This window comes from Drosophila innubila, chromosome X (assembly GCF_004354385.1).
Source record: "Drosophila innubila isolate TH190305 chromosome X, UK_Dinn_1.0, whole genome shotgun sequence".
NCBI classification, from domain to species: domain Eukaryota; kingdom Metazoa; phylum Arthropoda; class Insecta; order Diptera; family Drosophilidae; genus Drosophila; species Drosophila innubila.
This window is the reverse complement of record NC_047626.1, coordinates 24715259-24739353: the sequence shown is the minus strand read 5'-3', so window position 1 is coordinate 24739353 and position 24095 is coordinate 24715259. Positions and strand designations below refer to the sequence as shown.

General features: G+C 39.2%; 6 protein-coding genes across 6 annotated transcripts in view; 2 read left to right on the top strand and 4 right to left on the bottom strand.

The window, feature by feature from the left end:
• The window catches only part of LOC117793941 (CAR1 transcription factor), a 49416-nt gene extending 36734 nt beyond the window's left edge, over positions 1-12682 (top strand). The window contains exon 5 of the mRNA XM_034634400.1: positions 12671-12682. The gene's annotated coding sequence lies outside the window, so the exon portion shown is untranslated. The remainder of the gene's footprint in view (positions 1-12670) is intronic.
• Positions 7554-8838, bottom strand: LOC117793940. Its single transcript, XM_034634399.1, has 4 exons — positions 8711-8838; positions 8597-8658; positions 8406-8523; positions 7554-8348 (listed from the first exon to the last, which is right to left on the bottom strand). Exons 1-4 carry the CDS (start codon positions 8743-8745, stop codon positions 8264-8266), a joined length of 300 nt encoding a protein of 99 aa, XP_034490290.1. The 5' UTR covers positions 8746-8838; the 3' UTR covers positions 7554-8263.
• LOC117793939 (coatomer subunit delta) lies at positions 9079-12379 on the bottom strand. The gene is made up of 8 exons (XM_034634398.1): positions 12215-12379; positions 12061-12100; positions 11739-11962; positions 10646-11064; positions 10380-10574; positions 10002-10315; positions 9817-9928; positions 9079-9756 (listed from the first exon to the last, which is right to left on the bottom strand). Exons 1-8 carry the CDS (start codon positions 12215-12217, stop codon positions 9462-9464), a joined length of 1602 nt encoding a protein of 533 aa, XP_034490289.1. The 5' UTR covers positions 12218-12379; the 3' UTR covers positions 9079-9461.
• A 12-nt stretch (positions 12683-12694) lies between the features above and the next one.
• Positions 12695-17784, bottom strand: LOC117793938 (acidic repeat-containing protein). The gene is made up of 5 exons (XM_034634397.1): positions 15984-17784; positions 15620-15916; positions 14193-14808; positions 13236-13493; positions 12695-13170 (listed from the first exon to the last, which is right to left on the bottom strand). Exons 1-5 carry the CDS (start codon positions 17656-17658, stop codon positions 12846-12848), a joined length of 3171 nt encoding a protein of 1056 aa, XP_034490288.1. The 5' UTR covers positions 17659-17784; the 3' UTR covers positions 12695-12845.
• Positions 17785-18475: 691 nt separating this feature from the next.
• On the top strand, positions 18476-19459 carry LOC117789012. Its single transcript, XM_034627999.1, has one exon. It carries the CDS (start codon positions 18517-18519, stop codon positions 19171-19173), a length of 657 nt encoding a protein of 218 aa, XP_034483890.1. The 5' UTR covers positions 18476-18516; the 3' UTR covers positions 19174-19459.
• Positions 19460-19780: 321 nt separating this feature from the next.
• On the bottom strand, positions 19781-23925 carry LOC117781387 (structural maintenance of chromosomes protein 3). Its single transcript, XM_034618142.1, has 5 exons — positions 23883-23925; positions 23710-23824; positions 23504-23643; positions 20322-23441; positions 19781-20250 (listed from the first exon to the last, which is right to left on the bottom strand). The coding sequence occupies exons 1-5, from the start codon at positions 23895-23897 to the stop codon at positions 20038-20040; spliced, it is 3603 nt and encodes a 1200-aa protein (XP_034474033.1). The 5' UTR covers positions 23898-23925; the 3' UTR covers positions 19781-20037.
• Between the last annotated feature and the right edge of the window lie 170 nt (positions 23926-24095).

Sequence of the window (24095 nt, the reverse complement as noted above, 5' to 3'; positions counted from 1 at the left end):
ACACAGATAAACAATCCGAGATTCTGAGATAAAATCAATCCAATTCATTTTTTTAAACCAAATTATTTTAAGCATGATTTTTCTCAGCAATATTTTGATTTCCCAAGAAGAATTATTCTAGTAAAATTGAATATTTGTTGGCTTCTTTGATTTTTTTTCTGTGTAATCTCGACAAACTTGACAAACGGTCTAGCAAAGGATTTCGAAAGTACATTTACAGAATTTAAATGATCAATCAGCTTACACGCTGTGCAGTAATCCAACCAATTCCGTTAAAGAAGCTAAAAAAAGAACAAACTGATGACTTTCTGACGCTCCCTTTCGTTCACGAAGAATCAACGAATTTAATTTGATTTTGCGCAATGCCTGAGAAAATTGTAATACTCTATGCCAAGAGTAAACAAAATAAATAATGCATGATAAACAGTGTTTGCTCTCCTCTCCTAATATACATACATGTATTTACAAACGTATGTTTGTATATTATGCAATTTGGATCTGATGAAAATGAAAATAAAAAAAAAAAATAAATGATTAGCTCAGACATTAATCATATGCTTAAAATCTGGACAGATTGTACTTTTTTCGTTTGGGTTTCCAAAGATGTTGATATTGTGTTTTATTTGGACATATTTTCATATGATAATGTGGATATATGAATGGATTAAATGGGAAAGTTTACAAAGACCTGCACACTTGAAGCTGTTAACTTATTACTTGCAGTTGTAGCTGAATGATTTCTTGATTGCTGATTGAAAAGAGCAAAGAAAGTAAAACGCATTGTTTTTCAATTTCAAATTTAACTAATTCGCTTCCTATCGGATTATCGATAGTAAAGTGCACTCTTTGATTGCACTTTCAGTGTTGGGCAACAGCTTCATTGTGTGGGCGTTTGGCGCGAAAGTTGAAATATGCCAACTTAAGAATGATGCTTTTGCTGCCAAAAATATTTCAACAGTTCCATGAACACACACACACACACATACACATACTGACACACCCGCACACACACATGCACGCAAATCAAAATATATCATTAATTTTATATATATTATATTAAACATATGGCTAAATTCTAACTTATGATTCATCATACGTCGTGTGTGTGCGATTGCGGTTGTATTGTGTAAAAATTCAATAAATATTCGAATTTACCAAATTTGGCTAAGACGAGTTCAGAGTGAATCATGTGAATCATGCCAGACAACCTGGTCATCATTTCAATTTCTTTAAAAGACTTAAAAATTGATAATGTCGTCATATAAACGTAAATACGCAAGTTATATAATCAACAATGTGCATATATTTATTATACACTATTACCAAATACATGGTATTGTCATATTCTCATACGAATTTGACCATATGCTGATTCCAGTCGAACGAATGAGTACGAGTACCGCAGTGAGTACCCGTTTCATGTTTGATAGAACGTGAGCATTTGCAATTGCTGGCGCCTATGCTAGTATTCATTATACAACAACATTGAAAGCCAAACAAATATAATTTGTAAACAATACCAAAATATCGAAACACACACACACACACACACACATATGTACATATTCGATATGATGTGTACATATTTGAAAATGAAACTGAACCTGACGTCGCCGGCCAAATGTCGTCATTTTATTTGGTCTTTGATGACGTGATTATTTTTTAGTGAAGCCAACAATATCTATGGTGGCCGTTACAGACGGGAGGAGGAACGCTCGGAGCTGCGACAAAATGACATAATTTTCCATGCCGAAACATTTGTAAAATGCAAAGTGCATTCAATTCAACTGGCCGTTTATCTACGCACACTTATTCATAATATAACATATTTTTATATACCTTTTAAATCGCTCAATAATAATATGTACAAAGTATATACATCTGGAAAAGAAAAATTCTTTGTTATCAAAACCTATTGCAGCTAAACAAATCAAAACAAACTTTTTATTAATTCTTCTAATAATATATTGAATATAAAAATGAAAAATGAAATGGATTGACAAATTTCTAAAAAAAAAAGATTTTTATGCAAATTTATTATTCCAATTTTGTTTCAACACACTATTACAAATCATTCTAACAAGTTTCCTTCTTATTATATTAGAGTAAATTAAAGAAAGACTGCAAATTTTGAAAGATATCTGCAATGAACATTTATATCTACAACAAAACTTAAAAAAGTTTAGAAATCTTAAAAGATTTAAAAATGGAAAATTATTTATGAGTGTCAAGATCCTAAAAAACTGTCTGCTATATAATTATTTCAACAACACATACGATGAAAATCAAAATATATTCTAGAGTATAGAAAGATTAAACTTTGAACTGATAAATCTATCTTCTATCTTATAGAAGAAAAAAATTATGAAAAACTCTACAGATTTGTAATATTAAATACTATTTAAAGTCATAAAAAACTAACATAAACCAAACTCATGTCAAAACGAGTGCTAAAACAAAGCTAAAGCAATAGATAATCGAACAGACTTTTAAAGCATAGAAACATATACAAGTTGTGGACTTACCACATAAGTCTGTATTTTATGGAAGTCACGTAGTCGTCGACAGATATTCTTTTTTTTTCAGGGAGGAGCGTTCATCAAACGACGGGCCTTCGACTAAGTATATATATATATATATATATATATATATAAAACTAAAAAAAATGAAAAGATTTATCATGCTGTTGGAAAATATTGCCATGAAAATATGTTTATGTTTGGCATAACTCAACGGTAAGTCGACTAGGGGGCAATTGTGGTCACATAATTCTTCCGAAGAGGCCCTCAAAAGGCAGACTACGACTCAGCTTGTTAATTGTACATGAATACACACTCAGATACACAGGTATACATATTCATATGTACATGTATGTGTGCATGTGCATTTGTGGCAAGGCGTCTATAAATCAGCTTGGGTAAGGCGAACATTTGGTCAAGAGTCAACATTTCCAGCAGCCACAAATCTAATGAAAACTATGCGAAGAATGTTGCAAGATCCGCGACATCGCAGCACATTTTCCACTAGTTATTTTTGGACATTGCTGCACAAATACGCGCTCCCATGTGAAGATGTCTGTACATTGGGGTGCATCATTTTATATAAGCCCAAAAAAAAAATGTAAAAATGGTCACCCAAGTTCGTAGTCTACTGTCAATTGTAAGATATTCTCAGCAAGTTTGAAGTTTAGTTTGAAGTTTGGTTGAAAACTCTTGTTAGAACTAGGACTTTCAAAATAGCATAGAGTCCAATTTGCTCAGAATTAAAACATAATTTTCGTCCATACAAGGACTAAATTCACAAAAATTTTCAAATAAAATGCAGAAACTAGGAATTGATTTTAGAATTATGGTTTTTTTTGGGAAAACATCTTAGGAAGTAGATTCCGAATTTGGGTTACCATTTTTAGCGAACAATATTCTATGCACCCTAGTGTACGATAATCGGTGTGTGAACAGTGAAACTTTTTTAAAACTTGAGTTTATTTGATTTATTTTTTATTAATTTAATGCTTTTTTTAGTGAAACAAATTATACCAAATTTATATTTAATTAAAATTACATACCTATATTTGTATAAAAATTAGTAAAAAATAAAATACACGATAACGTTTTCTCTTTTTATAGGCATTATAGGCATTTTTGCTAGAACGGAAAATTAAAAAACTTATCTAATGCTACTCAAAACTTATACGTCTGAACAAATCAGACTTTTGCGAAACTACATTACTATATTGTTATAAAATTTTAAATTATGGATTCAATATAAAAACCATTTATTTGAAAAGAAACAAGCTACTCAAAAGTTGAAGATAAGAGAAAACAAATTAGTTTTATTATACTTTTTTATATCAAAAGAAAAAAGGATTTATGATTAACACAGTAAATATATTAATAAGATGGGGTAGACAAAATCTTTAAGTTTATTAGAAGTTTTAGTTGTGGCACCAAAAATTTAAGAGTGTAATCTAAACTAAAATTACTGAACTTTATAAATAATATTGGAGAGTAAATATTGAAATTGCTGCACCATGAACTTGCTATATAATAAAGTTTAAAGTCATTATAGGTTCGTTTGACTTCGGTGTGGTGTATAGCAGTTTGTATGGTAGCCGCTGCAGCTTCTCATTCACAGCTGCCTTTCTCACTTTCGCTATTGCTTTTGTTGTTGCTTTTACCAAAAGGGAAAGGCATCGAAACCTGCTGCGGCTACTGCTCTTGTTGTTGTAATTATTGTTGTTGTTGTTGCTGCTGTTGCCGGTTTTCTTCTGCATTTTTGACTAACTTATCTAATGGGGCGTATGCTTCATATATTGGCTTCTTGCCACGCCATAAAAACGAAAGTGCAACAACTTGTTTGCGTCTGCTATATTCGCCCCCGCTCCCACTGTCCCCCTGTCCTACTTCCCCCCTTTGTCAAGCCCGCTTCGTTGGGTCGTCGCTTTTGTGAACTCCGCTGAACGCTTAGTCAAGTTGAAGGCTTTCAATGGCTTTGGCCGGCTAAATAAACCCGCCTTGGCTGACAATTTTAATTTGTTTATCAACTTTTGCTGTTGTTGTTGCTGCTGTATGATTTGTTGTTTTTTTATACGAATATGCGAGTACAACAAGTTTAAAAGGCATTGCTCATGTATTTAAAGAGTTGTCTGAGTATTTGCCTTGCACGCGCAATTGCCGCTTTTTTCACACCCACATTGACAACAACAACAACAACAACAATTGAACCCACCATTTCAGTTTCTGGGCCACATCCACGTGGGTCGCTTCATACGACTTTCAATGCGAGTTTGCCCCTGGAAAGTTGACTGCGCAGTTGTTAGTGAAAGTTCAAGGCTGCTGCCGCCGAGCAACAGGTAAAGCCAACATTAAGTTATATAAATAAATATGTACACACTGGCTGCGCGTTTAAATATTTCTCTTTGATCAAGAAAATTGTTTGCACGAATAATATTCCATCTTGGGTCAAACACCGAATGCATCTTTTGTGTGTGTTATGCTTTACACTAATTAAGTTCACGCATACATTTAATTGTCGCTTCTATCTCTCTTGCTATCTCTCTTTCATACATCGTATATTACTCATACGCCGCCTGGTCTACCCAATTTAGTCAACCGATAGGTCGCACTGTCTCACTCTCTCTGTCTGTTTCTCTCCCTCGTTGTCCGTCTCTCCCAGTTCCTGTATCTATCCACCTCTGTCTCTCTTTCTATGTCTCCCGCCCCTCCCCCTTCTCTTTATCTGTACCTTAATATCTTAATTTCTTATTCCTTCCCCGTTGTCTCTTTTACACACTGTACCTCTCTCTCCTTCTCACACGCTCCAGTGCTCTCCCTAACCCTGGCTTTCACCTTCAAAAAAAAAACGTACTTATACCTAGTGATGTAAATCCAATCTTAAAATTTAAATGTAAAAGCTGACAACTAAAAGAATCGATTTGTTGATTAATCGGCAAATAATACATCGAGTTACGAATATCGAGCTTTTCCACAACACTTTTTTTTGAAAAGGTACGGATAAAATTAAAGTGATTAACAAAAATGAATTTTTCAGTTTTAATTTGGATGCACATTTAAGGCCAAATAATGGTAGATTTGAGATTCCGCAAGGAAATCGGTTAAGATTTGACAAAGACAGTTTAAAATTAAAAAATTCAAAAGGAAAGTATGGAAAAATGGATTGTAATTAAATTAATTTCAATATCGCAGCTGCGTATTAACACTCACTGTAATTCCGATATAGATTATTATTTGGACAGTTATTGATATAGTGGAAAGGTTTGCTTTTTAATTAATTTGTTGCGATTTATTAGCTGTGGTAATCTTTTAACCCCTCTTTTGATTCATAAACATGTTTAGATAAGAAAAATATATTACCATATATCATTATAACATCATAAATATACGTGCATTCGATGAGTTCGATTGCCCCATTTAATTCGTTTCACCCGAATTCGACAAAGTTTTTGAACCAGTTTCAAACAGAACTTGAATTGATTTACTTATGTTTTTCATTTAAATTAGATTTGAACAGGATTTCAAACCGATATTTAACACGTTTAATTAATTAATATATAATAATCAGTTTAAAAACTTCAGATACAATTTGGCGAAATTGTTTACCGGAACTTAAAATGAATTGAAATGCTAGCATAGATAAGATCTCTCTCTTGGTTAAATGATTAATAGTAAAAATATTGTCTGGACAGGAAAAGCTGGTAAAGTATTTTTATTTTTTGTTTAATTTTTTCCTTTTTTTTTTTGTGCGGTGACTGCACCTTCCATTGCGGCATGAAGCAACTGACGCCAGGTAATACAATTTTGTGCATCCGAAATCTTGTGTTTATCATTAACTACGTTGGGCGCCAACTTGTCGTACGACTTTCAAAAATGATTAAAAATATGTACAAAAAAAAAAATAATAATAATAAAAATAAAAATAAAAGGAGAAAAATATAGTAAACTTGTGGGCAATTTGTTGCAAGTTGCATGTTGCACATGCTGCATTTATTGCATGACGACAATGTATCATTTTTTCTTCATTTCATTTATTCATTTTTATGACGTAGGTGGGCGGCATTTCCTCAATGTTGCCTAATCCGGAAAATTCAAAGGTGTTTTTTATAAAAACAACACGAACAGACGTCGTTATGATTGAGTAATTATGTATACAGAAAAGATACTCATGAATATGTATGTCTGAATGGGACTTACATTAATGACTAGCAAAATGATCAGACTATAATAATTCAATCATACGGGATATGGGACAGAGAGCCTACGGGTGCATTGCTATTCAGTCTGAAAGACAAAGATACCATCAATGATGTCAAATTTTAACTGTTGGAAAAATGTTAATCAACAACACAATTTTGAATTTATATAAATGTAAAAGTTTTGAAGCTTTAAAAAAAAAAAGATTAAACCAACATTCGTTGCTAGTATTGGAATTGGATTGGATTCATTGCTAAATCTGCAGAAACAAGATAATATTTGTTCTTTTACTTCATATACATATACATATTTAAGATCTATTTGTGATGAGAATAATATTCAATATACTTTATAAGGCTTGACCCGCCTCCCTCCAAGCGTTACACATTCCATGCCAAAATCATAATACCCAAAACAAGCGTATGTGTGTACAAAGAGTTTTCCGCATTAAAATTGTTGCGCGCTTATGATCAGATTATATAGGCAGAGAGTAAAGGTATTATGGATATCGATGCCCAACCAAGCATGATCTAACTCATTAGCAATCGAAAGCACTTTAAATGAATTACTTAATATAATTAATTGTTAGTCAACTCATTTGCGTAATGCATAAAGAGAGTGAGATGGAGACAGCGTTGATAAGGCTAAAACAAATAATACCCCGTCCCATTCCTATATGATCCATTCGAAAAGCGACCTTGAAAAATATCTTACAGTGAGAATGTTTTCTATGTTCTATGACGTCACAATATTTTCATTTATATTAATGGATATTTAAATGTACTCAGATTATCAACATTTAAACCAAAAGTTCAATGTCAGGCAATTGAAAGTCATTGTAAATTCAGCATTTTTGGCTATTACAATATATTTTTCGGGCCATTTCCGAACTCGGCACATTGGAAATTATAAACAAGAAATAAAATTACAATTTATTTTTAATAGTTGGAAAGGAAGCTGAAAAATTATGGATAAACTCAATTAACGTATAATAATAATAAATTGTTGATAATCGTAGAAGGTGCTTAAAATAACTGAAACATATTCATGGTGAAATATAGCAAAAACTAAAGAGAAATCGAAATCGGAATTCGGAATAGGCTTTAAGTTTATATATGTATCTATGCTTTGATCACTTTCAGGCTTAATCGTACAAAATGTATATATACATATGACTGCTAAATATTGAATAAAGCTTGGATAAATATAAAATTTTCAGATATATGTATAACGGGTATATATCGCACATAATCGATTTGGCTTAAGGCTACGAAACAATAGAGCCATTATATATAAATATGTATTAAGTAATGGATAAACAATATGCGGATTGCCATTTAAAACAAATTAACAAGACTAACAGCTCAACCTAATAAATAATTGCAATGGCTCTCCTTGTGGCAATGATTCTACAGTTGCTTTGGTTGTTGCTGTTGTTGCTAGTGTTGCTGGTGTTGCTGTTGCTGTTGTTGCTGTTGTTGTTGGTGCTGTTGCAATGCACTTGGAAGAAATATGTCTTTTATGGGGCCTAAGACTGCTTGTAAATGCAATTGTTAATTGCTCGCCGAAGTTGCCGCTGTTGTTGTTTGCTTGTAAATAATGCCAGTGATTTCGCCATCCTTTTGTATAACACAGCGCCTGTAAAAAGGATTTGTATTGAATATTGTAGCTGCAATTTAAATAAATTCTACTCACTTATTGCCACTGTAAAGGCAAATGGTGGCTGGAACACTGACATTTGGCTCCAGTTTGTCAACCTGCTTGGATATGGCCATCCCGATGCCGGAAACATTGGGATTAATATTGCCCTTGGCTACGAAACAGTGCATTAGCAACATTAAAGCGATCGCATGATCACGTTTCATGTTAATTAAAGTTTTACTCACCACCTAAGCATAAGCCTTGTCGATTTGCTAGCAATGCACCCACAGTGTCTTGTTGTGTGACGCTGCAAGTAAAGTAAAGTTAGTAATTTGTTGAATTGGCCGTACCACACCCACATTTCGTTGAGCACTTTTTCCAGCTTCTGCTCCATTTGTTGTATCGCAATAGTCCAACAGATGTTAAAATGAAAACAAAGAATAAACCAAAACAATGCTAGTTAAGAAATTGACTATCGATAATTCGCTATCAGAAATGTATGGAGGCTGCCAACTCGCTGCAAACAGTATTGCAAAATTCCACAAAGTTCACATTACTTAGCAATTGTTAAAAACATCGATATTTTGAATATCTAAAATATATTTTTAAAAACGATACACAAACACAAAAATAATAATTTATATTTATCAAAATTCAAATTTTCAGGCAACTTAAAATTGATTAGATGAATTATATTTTATTATTGGCATTTAACATAAAAATACGCTTAATTATGTAGCAATTTATTTGCTTGCTTTGGCGGTAAACAAACAACTTTTACCATAATTAACAATATGCTTATAATGCTTTTTCCGCTTTGTTTATTTCAAATCAAGATAGAAGTTGAATTATATATTTTTATGTGTTATATTCTATGATGATGGTTGTGGAGCACGACATTTGGAATTTACGGTTGACCGTGGACTTCAACTTCACAAGAGTCGTTAAAATATATGTATAATATTTATATATATATATATATAGCTTTAACATTTATATAATCGTACATATTGCGAAAAAAAACCGCTTCAAAAATATAAAGGTATGTATTGATACTAAGTATACTACTACTGCCGTTATTGTAGGTGTGTGTGTGTGTGTGTTTGGGCCCTAAACAATTTCATATTTCTCTACAAACAGAATCGTTTCACTTGAATACTTGACGGAGGCATCATTCTCGACATGGACCACATCTAGTGCTCTGATTGCCGCATAGGGCGTCTTGGAGACGAACGACACCTGCAAGGGGAAGAAGTCACCCGGTATGGAGGCACTGCAGCTGAACTCCATTGACCCGGACTTGTTGGCGGCATCAATGATGGGAATGTGCCACTGCAGCACATGCTTGCGTGCATCATAGTTGTAGGTGCCATCGTATTCGGCGACCGACGGTTGAACATTCAATCTGTAAACACGCATATTAATAGGACAACTCTCTAGCAGATGCAACAGGTTGAATACTTACGGCAATGGTATAATAATGGCCACATCCTGTAGTTCCAGATGTTGTGCCTCCAGTTCGTATTCAATGTTCACATCGCAACCGCCTTCTCCGTTATCGGATGGCCAGCAGTTAACTATGAATTAGAAAGAGATGGCAAGCAAGCTGTGTGAAAGAGATGCACTGGTGTCCACAGCGTCGTCACTTACTGGTCAATGGTATGGCCGATTCGTCCTGTGTGATGAAACGCCACTTGAGCACACCGACATCGGTATTCAAGGGGAACGGCTTGGCCGGATTCTTGAGTCCAATCATGGCGCGTGACTTAAACAGCTCCTTGTCGACATTGGGATGCGTTTGCATCTGTATGCCCTGCGTATCGTTATTGGCCAACTTGACCTTGATGCGTCCCAGATTCTCATCCGTAATGCGCAACGTTAGCAAACCGGACAGTTCAAATTGTTGGACGCCACCATCGCGTCCCAGACGCACCACCAGCTTATCCTCCATTTTGAGATGTACACTGCAATAAAGCAGAATCAACAGCTGAACCAAATTGGCATCCCATTTAAGAGTTAGAGACGCACCTTTCTGTATGAATATCCGCTGAGATTTTAGCCTTGGCAGCTGCACTGGCGCTAGCCGCTGCTCCGGCACTGCCAGCAGCAACAGCTGGTGCCAGGTTGGCAATCTTCTCTCCCTCGCTTTTCAGCTGATCCACAAAGCTGTCCACATCCTTGGACTTGCCACCCAACTTCAGAGCATTACGCGATGCGGGCTTTCTGTGAATTATCACAACAAATTGATTAATTAAGATTAAATTTACAGTGAACAGTTTAGGTCTGTGACTAACTGTGCCGCCTTGCTGGCCACCGGTTTGTTGTCCATCTCAATTGATGGTGCACCGCCACCGCCGCCGCCGCCTGATCCACTGCTGACGCCGCTGCTGCCAAAGCTATCGGAACTGAAGCCGCCGCTGCGACCGCCCATGCCGCCCATTGATGGACCACCACGTTTGGTGGCCTCCATGCGCTGACGCTGCAGCTCCTTGGCCTTCTCACGCATCTTTTGACGCGCCTCACGCTCCTGTGTCTGACGCACCGCCTGGTAGACCTTCTCCTCATGCGAGTCCATCTCCACAAAGGTCTTGATCTGTGCCAGATTAACGCTCTCCCTGTAGCCAAGTGCGACAATCTCATCAAAGGCGAATATCAAATTAAAAGCATTCTCCACAATCTCCTTCTCGTCCAGCGAGTGGCTGTACTCTGGTATCTACAGGGGAATAAGAACAGCAAAGTGGCACAATATTAGAATAAACATAAAAGCAAAAGAAAGTGCTTGACTATGAAATACACAGGGTATCAAACCGAATCGAATATCGGTTTGAGTTAGGGTTTCGGTTATGTTGGTATTTTGGTATTCGGTTACTCAAAATCGGTTACCGAATATTTGTTTATTTCAGTTTCGGAATACCGTTATGATTTCGGTTCAAAAAAAAAGTGGTGGAAATGTTATAAAAAGTTCTATATAAACAAAAATTCTTTAATTTAAAAAATTATCAATTTTCAAAATTAAAATCAAAATTAATTTGAAAGCCAATGATGACATTTTAACAAAATAATTGAATTTAGTTCTTGATTGAGCCGAAACTAGCCATTATACATGAATCGGTTACTAATCGGTCATATCGGTTTGAATAATTTCGGTTTTGGTATAAGAAAAAAGTGTTTCTTCAGTAAGTTTTTCAGTTACAATTACCAATTGCAATCGGTTAAGGATTGCGATTCCGATTACCATTAACAAATTGTAGTTAAATCTATTTCACATTAAAATATACAATTTTGTCTAGTGGTTCAAATAAGCTGAGAGCCACTGTTGATGCTGATCAGGAGTAAATATACTTTCTATACCCTTGAGAAGGGAATGAAGCATGACGATTCACTCACCACTTTGGAGAAGAGACGAAGTGTTTCCAAATCCTCCAGTATGTTGCTGGCCTTTGTGGTGATCAGCAGCATGTAGAGCTTCTCCATCGGCTGATAGACGTAGCGCACCGAATCTGTTTCCACATACGTGTGCTGCTTCCCGGCGGTCATCAGTTTGGGGAACGCCGCTAGCAGCCCCTCGATGCGCGCCTTCGTCATCTCCACGAACTGACGTGACAATATGACTGCGTGTGTGTGTGTTGTGTGTTGTGTGTGTGTGTGTAGGGTTCAAATTCAAATTATAGATATATTAAAAATATATATTATTCATGCTTATGCTTACCCTTGCCATTCTTTGTGCAGACTGCCGCAGCAATGAGTACCTAAAAGAAAAAGTAAACGTTAAATGAGATTAGCCAAAATCCGGCGACGTTGACGCGTCTGCATGTATGCGTGCGTAAATGCGTGTGTGCCTGTGTGTGTGGGATTGTGCTTACCATTTTAATGCAGCAGTAATTGAGACAGCCAATTAATAAATTGAAATTCCCTGTAGTAACGTGTAACCAAGGGCAATAAATCAACTGATTTGGAATGATCAAAACAAAATGTTTGTCAATCAATCCTAATCCGCGTAGCTGACGTGTTCGGTTCTGCAACTAAATAATGTTTACGATTGCGTGCGTGTGTGTGTAAGTGATGACACTGACAAGCAATTTGCGATGTCACTATTGCTCGACTTGCCTATCTATCGTGTCACAAGTCGTATTGTAAATCATTTATATGCCATACACGTCTTTATTCGTGCTATATATGCAATATTATTCGTAAATTTCCCCGTTTAATTCAATATATTGCTACTGTTTTTATAAACAAAACCTATCGTGATGTAAGTATTGGCCGCTTGTATAACATCGATAACACACGATAGTCGTACTATCGTCTTTGCTACTGAGAACCGATTAATTGTTCAACACTGGTTTTGAAACTGTTTCGTTTATTTAATAAGAAACACTTAAATCTATTGTAAATGTAAATAAAAAAATATACATTGTATATATGAACTTTAAAACATGTTTACATTGTGCTTTTCAGCCGAGATGTTCAGTCATTGTCATGTTGTTTATCTTCTTAGTCTATTACCAATAATGCTTCCACTCGATTGGCGATCGCGGTTTGGGATTCAGCTGCTTCTTTATTTGAATTTTGATCTGCGTTCTTCTCCTTGGCGTACTCGACACTCAAGATGCGCATCACCTGGGCGGCTGTGAGATTGTCGCGTTTGTGCTTCTTAAAGTTATCTTTAACATATTTGGCGAATCCAGTCGCCTCGCGCACTGGCGTAGCCACAACATTCCCTTGTTTGTCCTTTTTGTTTAACTGCAGCGTGATGGGTCCTGAGCACCTACGGCAACGAAGATCCTCCACTTTACGAGATCGGGTGTGGGAATGAGATCTGTTGAAAAAATACAAGGATTTTAACTTGAATGCTCAGATCATCTGGGGATCAGCGACACTTACTCAACGTTACAAGTATTACACCTATAGGTGTATTTGAATTCGATGGCATAGTTGTGGCACCGCTCGATGGGCGGCAGATCGGGAAGTGCATTCATGGCCCTCTGTGCCCACATCTTCCAGGTGCGTCCGTGTCCGCCCTCGCCATTGAATATCCAGGCAGCGGCATGGCACAGCTCATGGATAAGCGTGCATCGCAAGCGATCCGCACTAGTCAAAACCTTCACACTCAGCTCCACAACGCTGTTGCGCACATTGAGCCTGCAAATAAAAGTTAATAAATTAAAACAAGTGGGAAAGGCTTTAGTCGAGGTCCCGACCATAGGATACCCTTAACTTATTTCAATATATATAAAAGTACTTTAAAGAAATTTCTTGTATTACTTTGAAAACATTAAATTGCCATATCTGCCGTTCTTCTTGTCAGATCTTGATGCGATTCAGTGGGATAATAGATAAAATTTCTTGATAAATTTAATAACCATAAAAACTTTATTATCTTAAGAAGTGTGGATTTGGTGGTTTTTTTATAGTCTCTGAGATCTAGGCGCTCACACAGACGGACGGACAGATACACAGGGCTATATCGACTCGGCTGTTGATGCTGATCAAGAATATATATACTTTATGGGGTCGGAGATGCCTCCTTCTTTCTGTTACATACATTCCAGCGAACACAATATACCCTTTTACTTATTTTTTAAGCAACGGGTATAAAATTAAAACTGAAACAAATGAAATCAAAATTTATTTAAAAATCATAGAATAACTTAAATTTTTGTTACAAAAAATGTAGATAAAATTGTATTTTAAATGTTTTTAATATACATTTAAAATAAGAGTCGTTCTTTATGATTTTTAAATGCGATATATTACGAAAATTTAAAGAAATGGAAAAGTATGAATTAAAATTATTCATATTTTACAATATTTATTATACAAAATGTAACCGTTACGCACCTGCGCTTATTCTTACACCTGCCTGCTGTATTGCGGAGCAGTTTCGACCAGGTGATCGGCACATCCAGTTTGTTATCAAAGACCTCAGCATTGTAGATGCTGTACAGACGCTTTGCCAAATCCTCCTTGTTCCGATTAAAGTTCTCTCGAAAAAAGTATGCCTCATTGTCGCAATATTCACGGCCTATATTGCTATCCAGGGACTTGATAAAGCTGCATTTCCGATTCCTATCAAGCTTTGGTGTTTCCACCTTCTTGTTGCGTTCCATGGACTTGGCAATTGGTGTTGCCTTTGGCGTCGGCATCTTGAAGTTGGGCTTTGGCTTTGGCGATTCAGTTGCTATGCCCAATTGCTTTCTTACTTCCTGTACACGCTTATGAACATTTGTGCCCGGCATATAGACATTCTCCAGTTGATCCAAGCTATCCAAATCGAGTGCCTGCTCCACAATCATCTTGGCTTCCTTATCATCCTCATATCCAGTAATTGGCGTAAAAAGCTGACGACGCGTCGGATTTGTAGTTATTGGAGTGACAGGAGTAGCGCACAATTTGGGCTTTACTGTGGCACGACAAGTACGCAGGATGTCATCAAGTTTCTTAGGAAAACCGGGAGCTGCAAAAATCAAAAAATTGATAAATAATACTCTTGGACAGCTAAAAGATTTCATATTCCATTGGGTTCTTTAAACGTAGGTTTGAAAAACTTTGTTTTTTCTAGAGATATCTTAATCAAACTCGCAGATTGTGTATTTGGATGCGTTAACTGTTGTTCTCTACCTACTTTCCCTACTTTTTCTATTTAAAAAAAAGCAGGTTTAAAAAAAAAATGTAAGTAACAAGCAGGTACGCCACTGGCAGACTCTACAAAGTATATATATTCTTGATCAGCATCAATTGCCGTGCCGATATAGCAATGTCCGTCTGTCCTGACGTCCGTCCATCTCTATGAGCACTTAGATCTCAGAGACTATAAGAGCTAGAAACACCAAACTTGGTATGTATGTTCCGCTATATTGCAAGCAGATCAAGTTATTTTTTTTTTTTTAAGACTGGACCACTATATCATATAGCTACCATAGCACCGATCGGGCGAAATTTAACTTATTTATTTTACGAAATATCTTTACCAAACTGATGGGATATGCATTTGATGTTGGTCTTATTTATACTGAACGAAGTTGGTTCAAATCGGCTGACTATATTATAAAGCTGTTATTGGAACAAGTATTCGAAATTTAATACAAATTTAATCTTCTGGGTGTCAGTCTTATTTGGATGCGTTAAATGATAGTCTCTAACTATCCCAGGGAAAGGATATTTCTTTTTAGGTCTACATAAGGCTCATATCGTTATACTCTATCTTTCAAGATATTCTCTATCTTATATCTTTCTCTCTTTCTCTTTTTCCTCTATAAGGCACCTACATTTTTTTTCAGTTGCATCATCGGGACTGCTGACCACCTCCACCTCGGGCTTGGTTAGATCCAAATAAGTGACATGGCCATCATCTTGATGGTTTTCCTCACTAGAGTCGGAGTTTGTTGCATCCGCGTCCTCGTCATCGGAGGCATCTTCGCCGCTGTCCGAGTCGACAAGAGCACGCCAGCGATCCTCGTGCACATGGTTGGTGCGGACACGTTGTTTGCTAGCTGCTTTCTCAGTTCTTGCCGCCGTCGGCAAATGCGTCGAGTTCAGCTTTGTGGAATGCAACGCACGCTTAACTAAAAGATAAAATGGAAGATCAGATATAAATGATAGCCTAGACAATTGAGGATTCCAGATGCTTACAAAGACTAAAGTCACCCAGGCCACTCTCATTAGGCGTGTCCCTTGGAATTCGCTTCTTGGCCGTTGTTGCTGCCCCACGACGTGATCTGGGCTGGCGTCTAATCTCCGTGAGTGGTGTACGGTCCACAGTTGGAGTTGGAGCTGGAGCTGCCACCTTGCCACCGCTGCCGCTGGAGCGTTTGAGTGTGCGTATAACATCCGGAGTTTGCCAGGATCTGCCGTATAGTTGATTCAGCAGCTGTTCGGCATTTGTCAGAAATTGCTCATCCTCAGATGCATCTTCCTTTAACATGGAGCGCTCCTTCTCCTGTTGTTGTTGTTGTTGTCGCTGTTGCTCTTGTTTGTCACTCTCCACATAGTTATCATTGGCATCTGCATCTGGATCCGCATCTGCATCGGATTCAGCCGAGCTCGAGTCCATGTTGGGTATGTGTATCTTAATGTTGATCTTCGCCGATATATTGATGCTGCTCACTTGAATGGCAGGCGTGACCGCCTCTGTCTCTGTCTCTCCCGTTCCTGTTGATGTTGCCGAGCTGGGTCTGGCTGGAGATTGCTCTGCCTCGCTGCAGGTCTCCGGTATGGTAATCGATTCATTTGGATCCACATCGTTCAGTGTGGAGTGTTGGCCAGACAGCTCTGCCAGTGATTCATCCAGTGATTCGGGTGTGTTCACTTCGGTGTCATTGGCTGCCAGTCGCTTGCTGCTCTTCTGCTCTAGCTGCTCCTCGGAGCACATGGTGTTCACCTCGGTGTCATTAGCCGCCAGTCGCTTGCTGCTATCCGGCTCCGGTTCCTGATCCGCTTCAAGCAGTTCCTCGGAGCAAACTGTATTCACCACGGTTTCATCATCCGCCAGCAACTTGCTGCTGTCCAGCGGCCTCTTGGTCGAGTGGAATGCGGGCGAGCTTGGCAACTGGGTGCAGTCAATGTCCTGACTCATGGACTCCGTGTCCGCGCTGGCCAAGCGCGAGTGGTGCAGCTGATCCGTCGATATGTCGGCAAATCCACGACGCCGCTCGAAGGACACGTCACGCAGGAACGCCTCAATGCGTTCCGCCTTGTCAGTGGTCAATGGCAGGCCAAGTAGTTCTCCAGCTGGCTGTTCACTGACTGCCATGCTCTCCTCCACCTCCACCTGCTCCTGCCGCTCATCATTCCTGCCCTGGGCAGGATCACACTCACTATCACTTGTATCCGATATGGTAATGCATGAATTCTCATCCTCGTCCTCTGTTGTGGTTGTTATGCAAATTGAGATCTCCTGTTGCGGCTGCTGCTTTGCCTTTGGCTGCATTGTCAAGTTGGAGACTTCTGTGGATAGCTGCTCCACATCCGCATCCAGAGTTCGCTGTGTGCAACCATCGCCACTTAGTTGCAATGCTTCCATATAATCAGAGACATCATCCAGGTGCAAACTCTTCGGCGTGCTATCCTCCAATCCCATTACAACAACAACTGAAGATGAGGAGTCGCTGCGCAGCAACGGATGCTCATAAGATTTCCTTTCTATACTCTTTGACTCTGCTTTTTCCTTGTCCTTCTCCTTCACCTTTTCCAATTGCTTTTGCTTGTTCGATGATAGCGTCAGTTTGGCAAATTTCTCCTTTATCGGCACATTCACTGTGGACGGATCGACAGTTCGAAACAGTTTGAATGCACTTGGATCCGCCATCTTGATGGCGTTCTTCCAATTAACTGTATCAGTTCAATCAGAACAAAAAAAAAAAGACAGCAACGAAATGCATAAACAAAAACAAATACAAATTTCACGCGCGCGTCCTATAAAACACAATTAACGCACTTCGTGCGTGAGCGTTCGCTATGTTTGGTATTTTTTTTTATTCGTTTATTATCTGAAAAAAGTCTGCGTCGTTTAATAAAATATAAAACACGCGTCAATTATTTTGGGTAGGTATATTCCAAAAGCAACTTAAATAAAAACGAGCTGTTTTGCTTCAGTTTAGAGTTGAGCAATATTTGTGTCACTGCTACTTGTCACGAGTAGCAGTGACTTAAACAGTGATTGATATTTTGTCACTGGCTGGTATTTTGTATTTTTAACACCATGGTCTCACTGCAAAAAACCGTTTAATTGTGAAATATAGATTTAATTTTAAAACTTAACTTTTTAGCAATAATTTAGCAACAAGTTAAGGTTTTTACAGAAAATTTAAAATTTTAAACTAGATAAAATGAGGGAGTTAATTTTTATGATGCTTTGAAGTTAATTACCCCTCTTGAAATTTAATTCTAAATGAATTTTAAAATTTCGACAAAATTTAAAATTAAGAACAAGTACATAAAAAGATAAATTTTTGAATAATTTCTCGTTTTTAATATCGCACTTTTTTATTGAATAGAAAGGTTAACGTTCAAACTATCGATATTTTTCTGGGATTCAAGACTACCACCCTGTTCAGAACGGCTACAAAGTTGGCAGCACTGCTGTTAGCAATAATAATAACAACAACAACAATAGCGCTATCAGTTTTCAATTTTTGTGGTTTGTTTTGACCACCTGTCTTACTTAATGGCTTTAAATGCCGCCGGTAATATTTCTTGCAAGCTATCCTTGGGCCTGCTAAACTTCGTATTGGCCGTCAGCTCAGGATGGGCACTTAAACACTACAGCATTGACCGTCATGCACTTGCCGGTTATGGTTTGTTGTTTGCACACAGCGTGTTTTGCATTCTGCGCTACACGCATCCCAATCCCGGCCAGGTGCAGCGTCGCATTTGCGAGCAATCGTTGCGCTATTCGCCGGCCATATTCGTAACACTAATCATAGGCCAGATGCAGAGCATCATCGGTGACATCAAACTGATTGGAGGATTCAACTGGCGATGTGTTGTCCTGGGCTTGTTTGCCGGCGTGTTGTTGCTGACAGCTGTTAGACGGTGCCTGAACGAGAAGACAACGTTGGCCCAGGTGCTGGGCAAGCTGGAGCGCATCAATCATACGTTGTGCGTACTGTGGAACATGTATTGCCTGTGGCGCATTGCCACAGTGAATGAATATTGGTGGTCATTGGGATTGGGCCTTTTGGTTATGCTTAATCACTTTGTGCTCTGGCGTCTAACGCTGAGTTTCAATATCACAACACTCGAGGTGGACACTGTGGGCATGTGCTTCTCTGTCATCTTTGCCATCAATGCCAGTCAGGAGCTGATCGAGGATACAAGATGATGATGTGCCAATATGATGATGCATTTAGCACAAAATTAAAAGAAACAGATTGAGACATATTTATATATTTTAAAATTAAGAGATGTATGTTGTGTAAAAATTTCAGCCTTGTAGCTCTTACCGTTTGGGCTCCACAATGATCAGTCAGTCAGTCAATCAGTAAATCAGTGTGGACATAGAGTTTTCTACATATATATATATTTATAAAAATTAATTAAGCAGTTGATTGTTAATCTCATGACATGTTTTTGTAACTCAATAAAACTAAAGAATTTTATAAGCCACATTATCTTATCATATTTGCTTGGAGGAACTTTCTACATTTTCGCCAAAGAAAAAAGATCTATGTCATTAATTCAGATCAATAAAGTTGTAGTAAAAAAAACTTGTTTGCTTCTTGAGATATGTCAATCAAACATAAAAGTTGTGCCTTTCATATTGTTCTTTAAATTCCATCCAAATTTATTGAATATCGAATTACTATATGATCTTGAAAATTTAGTTTTTGTAGAACCATATTAAATATATTCGATTATACTCTCGAATACCTATAGTGTTAGCGTAATTTTGTATTTTGTAAATTTGAGAAAGATTAATCCATATGGCATAAGATTTCTCTGTGTCATTTTATTCAAAGTGCACATATAAACAGCGATTGCTTGATCGGAGCAAGACTCGCTGACATACAAGCTGCATAGCTGAACAATTACAATTACAGGACTATAAATAATGTTCGTTTGTTTAAGGAGAATCAAGGAAAAAAATAATACCAATTAAAACTAATCATTAAGAAATGCTTGAATGTGACGTGGAGGAGGTGGAGGAAGAGGAGCAGTGGGATGTTTGGGAGGGGATGGGAAGTGTCTAAGCGTGTGTGTTATCATCCTCAACAAAGTCCTTGGCCTGCTCGCGGGTAACACAATCAATGTGGCTGACCTTATTCCGAAAGCGCACACCATAGAATTTATGGGCATTCTCGAGAAGCTCCGGCCGGAACGTGGTCGTAATAAATTGTGCGGTGTCGCTCAACTCGTGTATCATATCGGCCACCGCCTTGCGATGCATTGCATCCAGTGCCTGTCAAGCAAATTAAATGAACAAATACTTAATCAAGAAATTCGAAATTGGCATAGACAAATCTCTCTCACCTGATCGATCTCATCAAATAGATAGAACGGAGCTGGATCGCATTTCTGTATGGAGAAGATGAGGGCAAGTGCAACGAGAGATTTTTGTCCACCGGACAGTTGATTCATTTCACGCATTTCCGCATCGATGCCGGTGAATGAGACACGTATGCCAATGCCCGTGAATGCATCGGAATTGGCCACCTCCTTCTCCATCTCCTCGCCCTCGTTGTCCTTTGTCTTGAGTATCAAATATCCGGCACCTTGGGGCACCAGCTTCTTAAAGACCTTGGTAAAGTTTTGGGCAACCTGTTTGAATGTAAATTGTATCGCCTCGACCTTTTGCATCTCGAGGGATTGGATGAGCATGTGGATCTTTTGATCGCCAATATCGAGCTCCTCTTTGCGCCTGTAGAGCTTCTCCTTCTGCTCGGAGAAGCTTAAGAATTGATCGAGTGCCTTTTTGTTAACATGATTGTATTTCTTTAGATGCTGATTGGCCTTCTCCAGTTCCTTGAAGATGTTCTTCAGCGAGATGCGACTGTAGGCGGCATCCACTTGGGGCAGTGCACCCAAACTGGCTATCTTTTCGGTGCACTCATCGATCTTCTGATTCAGCATATTCTCTTTGGTCGTCCACTTTTCCAATTGTTTGCTATCCTTGTTGATATTCTCCTCCGCCTCCTTCTCCTTGCGCACATGCGTCTCCAGCTCCTGTTGCAGCTCCTTTTGCAGTTGGACCGCCTCATTGACCCGCTTCTCGATCTCTTCCAGATCCGCATTGACCTTCTTGATACGCTTCTCCGTGGACACCAGCTCCGTTTTGCAATTGTTCAGCTTACGCTTGCGATCCTCCACAGAGATCTCCTGCAGCGCCTGGATCAGCTCATCCCGTCGCCTGAACAGATTGTTGATCAACAAATTGTCCAGTTTATTCTTGCGCACCTCCAGCTGCATACGTTGGGTGAAGGCTTCCTTGTTCTCCTGGTTGAGACGACGTATATCATCGTTGAGTTGATCAATCTCACGTTGATCCTGCACGGAAAGCGTTGACATCAACTCCTGCTTGAGTTCCGCCTCCAGACTGGATTTGGTGCTATTCATCGCCTCCAGCGATGCCTTGCACTGGGCAAGGGAACGTTCCTTGGGTGCCCGATATTTCTCGATGCGCACCAGTTCCTCCTTCATCAAGCGTATCTCGCCCTGCACCTTCTCAAAGACATCCTTGGATTTGCCCTGCTTTGTCTCCGTCTTTTGCATCTCGGACACAATTGAATTGATGTTGTTCTCCGTCGATTTGAGCTCGTTGCGCAACTTGCTCAGCTTCTTCTCGAACTCGGTAATCTGTTGTGTGTACTCGGTGCGTTTCTTTTGCATCTCGAGACGCGACCGGGATGTGTTAAAGTAGCCGCCGGTGAGGGAACCCTTCGACGACACCTGATCCCCATCCAGTGTGACACAGTCGAGACCCGTGCTCTTGGCCAGCTCCGTGGCACGCTCCAAATTACGACAGATGAGCGTCTTGCCAAAGATGTAGCGCAACGCCTTGTCATGCTGCTCATCGTATTTGAGCTTGGATATCATGGGTATCGAATCGGGATCATCGGGATAGTCATGGATCTTAACCTGGAGACGATTCAGCGGCATGAAGGTCACTTCGCCGGGCAGCTTCAGTTTGTTCATCTCCTTGAGTATCTGTGTTCCCTCGTATTCCGACTCCACAATGTGATGGAACAAACGATTCGCAGCGGTCACCTCGACGGCCGTATAGATCGTCTTGTCGCAGCTAAAGTTCTCAATCACTGGGCCATAATATGCTCTGGCTATCGCTGCCGATTGTCCGCCACGTTCGACGAAACTGTCGAGCACCTTGCGCACGGAATCGCATCCGTTAAGTATGGGCTTGCCGGCCATGCTGCGTAGTGCCTGATCCGCTCGTGATAGCTCCTCCTTTTGTGTCTGCAGCTGTTGGGTCATCTGGGTCTCCTTTCGCCACAGCTCGTTGCGCATCGACTGATGATGATCCTTGGTTTTCTTAAGCTCATAGTACTTTTTATTGTGCTCATCGATTTGGAGACGCAGTTGCTCCAGCTCCGACGAATGCTCTTCGATCTTGGTGCCCAGATCTTTCTCGGAGGTGGCATCCTTTTTCAGGTCCTCCACCAGCTTGGCATGATGATTGATCTTATCCTTTGTCTGTTTGCTTATCGACTTGAGCTCATTGTGTATCCACTTGTCGCGATCCTCACGCGACGAGAACTGCGAGCCACGACCCTGTTTGGCATAGAGCTCCTTGCGCTTCTGCTCCTTCAGCTGCAGTTCACGGGAACAGTCCTCCTCCTTGCGTTTCATTGACTCGTATTTCGGCTTCACATCATCCAGTTCGTTCTCTCGCTCAGCAATTGTTACTTTGAGATTCTTTAGCTCCTGGTCGGCGCGTTCCTTGGACTTGTTGTCACCCTGCACTTCATCATTCAAATCGACAATGGTTAGATCCAATTTGGTTTTCTCTCTTAGCAATTGCTGTTGTTCGGTCATGAGCACCGAGCGTTCCTCCTTGGTGCTGAGTACCTTTTTCTTCGCCTCCTTCAGATTCTTTTGCACCTCCTTGATCTTCTCCTGCGCCTTCTGAATCTCAATGTTGTAGTTCTTCTTCTTGTCCGAGGAGGATTTGCGTTGCAGCAGCAGTTCCTCCAGAGCACGTCGCGTATCCTTCAGCTCCGTTTCGTAGCGTATGTACTCGAGAGTTCGCCTTGTTTTGTCCCACTTTTGATACTCTTTCAGCTCCTCTTTCTCCTCCTCAAGAGTCTGCAATCTGTCCTCAATTGTTTTGAGATATTCGCTAATCTTCTCCACCTTGCCATCGGTTTCGCGCAGCAAATTCAACGATTCCTCCTTGCGCTCATCGTAGACACGTGTTCCCGCCACCTCACGGAGCAGTTTCAATCGATAGGAGTCCGCTGCGGTGGCCATTTGATTGATTTTACCCTGTTTGACAATATAGTAGGGATTGGAGCTGGAGAAGCCAGCCGACTCCAGTAGATTGACCACTTCATTGCGGGGCACCACCTTTTTGTTCAAAAAATACTGATCCTTCTTGGCTCCAATGACGCGCCTCAAGTAAATCTCTTCCTTGTCGATCTGCATGTAAATAAGAATTATTTGATATATGTAAGTTTCTAATGAAAGTGCCCGTTACTTACAGGCACACGATTGTCCGAATTGTCAAATATAATCTCCACATAGGCCGAAATAACTCGGGCTCCTGTTCCCTCGTGCAACAGTGCCTGGCGCTGCTCCGGACGCAGATGCGTAAACTCATCGCTTAGCACAAATTGTATAGCTGCATAGCATAAAAGCAAGCACAATTAGCAACAGCATGTTTACATGTATAAACAAACAAACTTACCATAGAAGAAATTACTTTTGCCAGAACCATTGCGTCCAACAACAACGTTATGACGCTTATCAAATGGCTCCACAACCGTCTGGTCCTTGTAACTTTTAAAGCCTTGTATTATAATCTGAAATGATTGGATTGTAAGCAGGAGGTTTTTACTTAGTAAACCAACGATTACTAACCTGCTTAATGTGCATTTTATTAAAACATCAAACACAAAAAAAAAAACACAATATTTTATTTTATTTGCGCCAGCCCAGAGTTGTGCACTGTTGCCAACTTAGCTATTAATTAGCTAGATCTGGCCATTTTCAGAATTCGTTTAACAGAAAATTTAAAAATTGCTATTAGCTGGAAATTTGGCTATTTCAAGTGTATATTCAGCAAAGTTTTGC

What these genes read in the sequence shown, in the direction of transcription:
- LOC117789012 (XM_034627999.1), top strand. Translation starts at nt 18,517, where the DNA reads ATGGCTTTAAATGCCGCCGGTAATATTTCTTGCAAGCTATCCTTGGGC.
- LOC117793939 (XM_034634398.1), bottom strand. An exon ending in GCGGATATTCATACAGAAAG is followed by an intron (nt 10,316 to 10,379) that starts GTGCGTCTCTAA and finishes GCTTTATTGCAG; the next exon opens with TGTACATCTCAAAATGGAGG. An exon ending in ATCGGCCATACCATTGACCA is followed by an intron (nt 9,929 to 10,001) that starts GTAAGTGACGAC and finishes TCTAATTCATAG; the next exon opens with TTAACTGCTGGCCATCCGAT.
- LOC117793940 (XM_034634399.1), bottom strand. Translation starts at nt 8,745, where the DNA reads ATGGAGCAGAAGCTGGAAAAAGTGCTCAACGAAAT. An exon ending in GAAAAAGTGCTCAACGAAAT is followed by an intron (nt 8,659 to 8,710) that starts GTGGGTGTGGTA and finishes CTTTACTTGCAG; the next exon opens with CGTCACACAACAAGACACTG. An exon ending in ACAAGGCTTATGCTTAGGTG is followed by an intron (nt 8,524 to 8,596) that starts GTGAGTAAAACT and finishes ACTGTTTCGTAG; the next exon opens with CCAAGGGCAATATTAATCCC.
- LOC117793938 (XM_034634397.1), bottom strand. Translation starts at nt 17,658, where the DNA reads ATGGCGGATCCAAGTGCATTCAAACTGTTTCGAACTGTCGATCCGTCC. An exon ending in TGATGCAACTGAAAAAAAAT is followed by an intron (nt 14,809 to 15,619) that starts GTAGGTGCCTTA and finishes TGATTTTTGCAG; the next exon opens with CTCCCGGTTTTCCTAAGAAA. An exon ending in TGTAATACTTGTAACGTTGA is followed by an intron (nt 13,171 to 13,235) that starts GTAAGTGTCGCT and finishes TTTTTTCAACAG; the next exon opens with ATCTCATTCCCACACCCGAT.
- LOC117781387 (XM_034618142.1), bottom strand. An exon ending in CAAAAGTAATTTCTTCTATG is followed by an intron (nt 23,644 to 23,709) that starts GTAAGTTTGTTT and finishes TATGCTATGCAG; the next exon opens with CTATACAATTTGTGCTAAGC. An exon ending in TATTTGATGAGATCGATCAG is followed by an intron (nt 20,251 to 20,321) that starts GTGAGAGAGATT and finishes TTTGCTTGACAG; the next exon opens with GCACTGGATGCAATGCATCG.